Source organism: Macrosteles quadrilineatus, unplaced genomic scaffold (assembly GCF_028750875.1).
Source record: "Macrosteles quadrilineatus isolate MER2022 unplaced genomic scaffold, UCM_ALF_1.0 Scaffold_2__2_contigs__length_208266976, whole genome shotgun sequence".
Classification (NCBI taxonomy): Eukaryota; Metazoa; Arthropoda; class Insecta; order Hemiptera; family Cicadellidae; genus Macrosteles; species Macrosteles quadrilineatus.
In genome coordinates this window covers 58,406,778-58,414,536 of record NW_026542595.1, presented here as the reverse complement: position 1 = coordinate 58,414,536, position 7,759 = coordinate 58,406,778, and the positions used below count along the sequence as shown (strand labels likewise).

Here is a 7,759-nt window from a genome sequence, read left to right as displayed (position 1 = left end):
TTGTTATGGCTGTAGAAAAAAAGTTAGCAGTTATAAATGAGATTGTAAATACAACGGAATCAACCTATGGTGGTGGCTCTGCTTGCCTATTGTAACTGAATTTTTTAATCATGGAATATAGAGTGTATCCAAAAATGTCCGTTAACTCTTGCCTATTCTCTAACAGTTAAAAAACCCCAAGGCATGATCCTGAAACAAGCATTTGTTGATGTTGGACCATGAGAATTCAGTGCTGGGTTAAAGTATGTTGCAGAGCCGCGCCCGAACAATAGATGGGCTGCTTTTTGACCCAGGAACCTCCTAAAGAACTTCTGATGAGCATTAACAAAAGATCGGCCAGGCGAAGAAAACCAACGTTTAGCATACTTGTTATAATGATCTTTGAGTTTTAGTTTGAAATGTTCACATTTCGTTGAAATTAATTTTCCAATCAATAAAATTCATATTTTACTAAAAATTTATATTCAATTGTTTAGCTAAATATATATATACTAGTGGCCTGTAGGGGCCATAGCCCCTAATTTATACTACAATAAAAAACCATATATAAAAAGACAAATATTCTAAATATGTTTTTAAAATTAATTATCAATTTTATGTTACTTGAAATTAACAGTGTTTCTTGTTTTATATCTTGGTTTTCCTTCCGTTTTGGAGTCGTATATTAGTTACTTCTGATGTGTCAATGAAATACAATTGTAAAATAATGATTAAATCAATAACACAACATATTAACAAATGGAAACGTGCACACGGTTTGGCCTTAGCCCGGAGAACGACGAATCAGAGTTGAAATCATACAGCCAAACATTGCACATCTTTTCTAGTTTAAAAAAATTTAAGATTTGTTTTGTAATCTTACGAATTCTGTTATAGTTTCAATATTGAGAACCAAATGTAAAGGTTAAAATTATTATTAATTATTATGAGGGCAACTCCCCGAATTTGTCCCTGAATTTTAAGACAGTAAGACCCATTTCCTGGAACTCTCTTTTTGTGTAGTGGAAAGCGACGCAAAAACCATTGCACTGTTGTATTGCATTATAATGTTTTTTTATGAAGTTTGAATCATGTAAAAACAGTTTTTTAGTTCGTCATTTACTTGTGGTTGTGGCATTGCCCATGCGTTGAAATTTCCATTTGTGGCCTCCTCTGCGAAGTGAATGCGCCACAATGCATGCAAGTGCTTTAAGAGGACCTAGATTGTGAGAAACAACACTCAACTCATTTTCCAGCGTTCTTCTAAAGATAGGTTGTAAAACAGTTTCTGGATTTCTTTCACAGTTAGGCCCTACATGACGTTCTCTTTTGCATTTCTTAAGTCTGTTGAATTCCTGGAAACTCTTCCACGTCTTGCAGGTCTTCCCCTACCCTGTCTAGTTACTTCACTCATTATAAAAACGGAAAAACAAAAAAATTAAACACAATTCATTTTGAAACATTATTTACCAACATTGACTTTCAGAATAAATGTAAACATTGCAAATAAATAAGTAACAGCTGATAGAATGCAGACGTTTTTCAGTCCCCATGCATTTCTTATGGTGGATATTTTACGTTATATCTCGTTTTCTGGTAACTTTATGGGAATTCTGTTATTTTTCCCGAGTCCCTGGGGCCAAGACCTTCAATTTAAGACCCCTCCCACCTTTCTGCGACTTACCAGACGTCCACAATTTTCTGGTAAAAATTTGGTCTTACAGAATTATATATATAGATAGCCTATATACATACATTAATATAGTTGACTGGTCAGTTTTTTTGTTGTAGTTCTGAACTCAGATGGTCTCAGATGTAAGAGAATGCTATATCTTTAGCATTTTTATTTGTATACTTATTATCACATAAAAACTGTTATGTGGTTATCAATAACCAAAAGGTGGTAAAAGCTGAAACTGTTTGGTTATAAATTCTGTCCTCACTAGCTAGAACTGTACCACCACCCTGTTTGAGAAAAATTAAACATACAATATCAAACTTGTAAGCTTAAAATGTATGCAGGCCCAAAATATAACAACATCGCTCTAGCTGTGTTTTTGACAAATTGTTTCTCTTCACTGAGAAACATTTCGTAACTATTTTAATCACCCTAACATAGGTTCACCCTACACTATTTTTTTTTCTATTTGAATTTGTGCCCTGATGACTCCCCTCAATTTTGTGGACGTGTCTGTAAACACCACCTAGTAATTTATATGGATAATACCAGTAAAAAAATTAACTCAATGGTATGAAATATACAATGTTTATTTGTAAAAATCAGTACAAACATTTCCAGTGTTGTAGAAAAATAGTTGCCTATACTTTACACAATTATTGATATAAATATAAAAACGTCCTATGAGTAAAAAATATCAACTATGTGTGGGTTTCAACAGTATTAAATACAGTTAAAGGCAATCATAAACTTATTCTTATTGTAGTACCTACTAAAACTTTAGGTACCATATAAATCATGGGAATAGGTATGGTATTACATTAATTGTAAAAAAAAAACATAAGGTTACAATTAAATTAGGATAATGACATTCAGTAAATATTAGAAACAAATAAGTGGGTATGCATGTGAGTCAATCTTGCACACCACTACAAAATAAAATTAATCATTCAAACATAAATTGGTCTCTAGGAAATATTTGTTAATAAACCATCCATTTGTAGGTAATTTAACTAACTAAACCTATCATTAAGTATTAAGAAAAAAACCAACATTGCTAAAAATATTTACATGTTTTTTTTTAGAATTTTTAAATTATAATTATTGTTGAAAATAATTTATGTTGGTTCTTTATATTGTATCAGTCGGCCATTTAAATTTACTAACACTATATCTTAGACCTAGTAACAAGGCGTTCTGTGAAGGTGAACTTAGAGCTTCATTAATGTAATGAAGCTATACATACTTACAACTATAAATGATATTTCATCACCTCATAGAAAGAAAATCTTACGTTATTCAAAGAAAAACTAAATTATACAAAGATGGCACAGTACATTATAGTACGGTAAGTAAACCAAAGTTACTTATAGATTATTCAAAACTTAAAAATTACAATATTTTACGAGAAAAAATCCTCTAAACTAGCAGTAATAAATATTAAAATAGTACAAACAATCAGTTGAACACAGGGGGAATGAATTGTAATATCTCAAGCTTACTTAACATTACTCACAAGCTTACACAAAACATACAACAAAATACAGACAAACACAAAATACATACAAACGAGCAAAGTTATGTCTTAAAATGAAGTCTACAGCAAACTTACAGCTAAAACTTAAGTGAGAAGTAAAAGACGAATGTTAGTGGTAGGCAACCAGGCGGCGTGGAAGCCGCAGGTTGCGTGGCTTTGCTATGAAGGCACGTCGGAGTCCTCTATCTCGCAAACACGAGCCGAGATGTCACTGAGGGAGTGACTGGCGATACTTGACGGGAACCCATATGACGGGGGAGCGTCGTCTCCACTGCGGTACGACAAGTACAGCTCTTCATCCAGGGTTGCTAGGTCTCGAGCTGGGTCAACTGAAATGGGAAAAGAAAATTACTTGTTTTACTATCGATTTCAAAAATTCATCAGAAAATCTCAGTGATAGCATAACTCAGATTCAGGATGAGTTTCAGGATTGGGTTCAGGATGAAGTTTCCATTAAATTGGTAATTTCATCAATACCAAGGTTTTGTTAATATTTTCACTGTAGAAAGGAGACTCAAATACAAATCGCTCCAATTTAACCACCTTTTAAACTAATTAGTACACAAGTGATTATTGCTTATCTTTTTTACTGAGAATAGGGGTGACGGGAACTAGCTTGGTAGGTGGTTAAAAAGCAATTTTTTCATTCTTTCTAAAAGGTACAAATTATTGTGAATGAAAAAAATTATCTAGTATAGTATTTTTTGGAATAATGTAAACTAGAAAAAAAAACTTTGCTATGTCAACAATGGCCAGTTTTTACTTTTATGTCTGACTAACCACATAAGAGTAGGTCGGGATTTTTTGTTCATTATCACACAGAAATATGGATTATAGAATTATGGGTTTCTACATTGAAGAGAAAGCCATTTTGTCTTAAGAGCTGCTACACTGCAACATTATGTTTCTTACAATTGACTCTACATACCATAAGATAATCTACTTTTGTGATCACAGTGATAAAGTGAACCTGCACACACTTGGGCATCCTGTGGGTTTAACGAATGTGAGTCTGGGTTTTGAGTGTTTTGACTAAGGCTCAATACTGGAGTTAACTGACTACTAATTTAGCTTACTTGACCTTGATTTTCTCGCATTACTTCAAAAACACCCCTTTACCATACAATTACTTTATGATGAAAAGAAATAGAGCCAGAGATTGTTGTAATAATCAGTTCAAGTAATATATCCAGTGAATTTCTAATTTGAATTCATATATTTGTTTTACTCAAATTACTGCTTTTATTTAGTTTTAAGTTATCTTGCAATCTTTGCATATCAAAATCACTCAACTATAATTCAATTCTGTCCAGGAAAAATGAGGAATTAATTATGGCCCAAAACCCCTAATAAAATTTCCTCATGAATCCAAAATGTTTGAGTTTATTACTACAAATTGATGATTTCGGCAACAACATATCCTTTACCGAGGAGATGGCACTTACCAAAGGAAGTTTCAGAAGTCATGGGTATGTTGAGACGGATGGTGGACTCGTTGCTTGTGTTGCTGTGAAGGCTGGAAGAGTCGGGCACTTCACTGCCGGGCACTTCTGTTATGTTGGGCAAGGTGTGCTGACTGGGCACCCAGTCAGAGCAGTCCCAATGATATCCTGAAAGTCACAATTTGTAAAATTTCTAAACCTATGGCAATCCATGGGAATATCTAAAAGAACAATTCAACAATTGAGTTTTTGTTTGAAAACTTTTGGAAAAACAGGGTGACTCAAGGGTTTTTCATGTACCCAATAAAAATAATCTTTAGTGGTTTCAGAACCTAAGTTAGTGTTGCAGAGCCTTTGATGTGAATAGATCTTCTAAATTTCAATTTTGCTACCTACTGTATTTATAAAGTTTCAAAGTTTGTAGTTCTATTTTAACAAATGCCTTTCTTTAAATGCTCGATCATACAAGTTTTATTTTAAGTCAAAGTATTTTTTTTTAGGTTTTAGATTATAATACGACCTTATGAGGAGAAAAACATTTAATACAGCAAAAGACTTTCCACTCTCCTAATCCATAAAACTTTTTCCTTTTTTCAAAATACAGTACACTACATGTAGGTTGTGTCTCTAACATATCATTTTACAGCATCGGCACATAGCAAATAGCTTTTAATACTTTAATACTTTTCAATGAAATGGCGACCATACAAAGTAGGTATTTTAAGTCAAGTATGAATGGAGATGACTGTAGGATGAGTGGTGCAATCTTGTAGTCTTGTTAGTGACTAAGGTCGACTTATTCCTTAGACACAGCTGTTAATTAATTGCCCATACAGCTAATGGCAACTAAGGGACCTACAATTTATAGTGAAATCCGAACCACATTTTTGTCTTGATATATATGAATTGGTCTAATTTTCAGGATAGTACTGCGGATAGTCGTAGTACTCACTCGTGCGGACGTTAATCCACACCATCGCATCCCAAGTGCATGCCTATAAATATCCACAATTCGTAACCTCCTAGTACCTGGATTACAGGACGACGCCACACACCAGCAATGAAACTAATGAAAGATCATAAGAACACAGTATAACCTCGATTATCCGGGGTAATGTTGGGGGAGGGAGACCACAGATGGGCAGAAATAGTTAAATATAGGTCTAAAGTGAATTTCAACACATTAGACTAAAGAAACACATAAAATTATCTCGGTATTTATCCTAGATACTGTGGTTATGTTACATAATTGTAAAGGGCATTAATTGACCTTGGTTGATCTGCCCCTTTATAATCGAGGTTCTACTTTATGGATTAATTCTCTCTTGTTCAGGAGTAGGATTAAGGCCACCACACATTGCAGTAGGTAACAAATTTGACATGGCACACCAGAAGCTTAGTAAAGATTCACAATACTTTTATGAAAAAAGAAATCTTACCTCCAACAATTCTTGCATCATCCTCAACACAGCTCAATGCACGTCGAGACAGCTCTGGTACTCTCTTTAGGTCTGGAAAATAGAAATAAACATTTACCTTAAAACACATTTACTGGTGAAAATAAAACAATAAAAAGAGTAGCTTAAGTATTCACGTCTTAAGTGCAAGGAAATAAAAACACATAGGCATAGGCCTAGTTGTGTTAAACATGACCCTAGGAGGTAGTACTGTACATGTCAGGTATAGCTTTTACCTTTTTTGTCGTTGTTATATTCATATAAATATCGATAAAATCAGTTAAGAGTGGCAAGCAGGACGCACATTTAAAACATAACCCTTCCATCCCCACCATTGCTTTTGTTATTTTGTACATCAGCCATCTAAAAAATTGCCGATATATATCTAATTTAATATATGTATTATTTGTGGGGAAGAGGGGTTGGAGAGTTTTTCTGACTCTCCCACTACCTTCCTTACACAACATCCTAAATGACATAATCGATACACTTGTGCCGATATAATAGCCTTTAGAACTTATGATTGATAAGGTTCCTCCGAAGTCAGAAAAATCAGAAATCAGAAAATCTTTGTTGTTTCATATTGATTTACAAGCTTATACACAGAGTAAACTAAGAATAACTTAGATGAACTATAACTCACTCACTTATTTAACTATGAAACAATTCATCCCTAGGTCAAAGAACTGTTTGGGAAGTTCTATTACGTACATATATACATATAAAAACAGCTCAAAAGATGGGATCACCGACGTCAATAAATGTTACACTCTAAAGCATCTCTAAAAAAATAATATTTCTAAGCTTCATTTTTAAAATAGGCCTAAATATTTTAGACCTGATATATATGAAAAAAAAAAAAACTGTACAAATAACAAGAGAGAGTAACTAGATGTGAACAAGTTACCATTGTTGATCTTGTGATGAGGACTGCGGTTGAGGTTGCGTCTGTAGTCTGGTGGGACGTTTTCCAGCTCGTCCCCAGCAGAGCCGTAGCTGCGGAGAGTGTCGAGGTTGTTGAGAGGTATGACGGCCGCTAGAACCTCGTTATTGGAGCTGGCAGAATACGAGGCCGGTCTCGTGGATCGCTGCAACATAAAATGTTTAATGTTTAGTCTCTGTTAGCAAAAGTTTTAAAGTTTTGGGGTGTAATTATAATCATATTTTTTATTAACTGGAGAATGCAAGGTACTGATAAAATTTAAAGCACAAAATAAAGCCTCTAGAAGGGGAAATTTTGATAACATTTCATAACATTATAATATTTTTGACATGTTGTCTTACCTGCGTTACCTCTAGGTTACTTAGTTTTGAAGTTCTCTTGATATCAGGATTCAGAACGGGAGGTGATTTGTTAAGACGTGTGACGTGATTTGGTTTCTTGCATCGTCTGAAATCAAGGTCTATATAAGAAATTCATAAAGCAAGTTATTATGGAATTTTTTAGAAGACAATTTAAATAATGTAACTAATAAACCCACACATTATTTGCTTACATAATCAGGTCATTGTTTCTCATTGTAAGTGAAATGATCTAATTTTATATTTCTTTCCATTTATATCTTTTCACAGAATTAGATAGTATAGTAATAGTAATTTTAAAGTCATTCAAGCATAAATGTTCGTAGATACCTTACATCACTGATCACTGTAATATACTGATATT

The 7,759-nt window shown here is 33.7% G+C and overlaps 1 protein-coding gene across 1 annotated transcript in view; it reads right to left on the bottom strand.

Annotated features, from left to right (window-relative positions):
* Positions 1-2,239: 2,239 nt before the first annotated feature.
* The window catches only part of LOC128986120 (fat-like cadherin-related tumor suppressor homolog), a 560,367-nt gene continuing 554,847 nt past the window's right edge, over positions 2,240-7,759 (bottom strand). The window contains exons 45-49 of the mRNA XM_054406271.1: positions 7,378-7,483; positions 7,001-7,181; positions 6,076-6,147; positions 4,640-4,804; positions 2,240-3,523 (exon numbers count right to left, since the gene is read on the bottom strand). Of these exons, the coding sequence (XP_054262246.1) occupies positions 3,354-3,523; positions 4,640-4,804; positions 6,076-6,147; positions 7,001-7,181; positions 7,378-7,483 (694 nt within the window). The 3' untranslated portion in view covers positions 2,240-3,353. The remainder of the gene's footprint in view (positions 3,524-4,639; positions 4,805-6,075; positions 6,148-7,000; positions 7,182-7,377; positions 7,484-7,759) is intronic.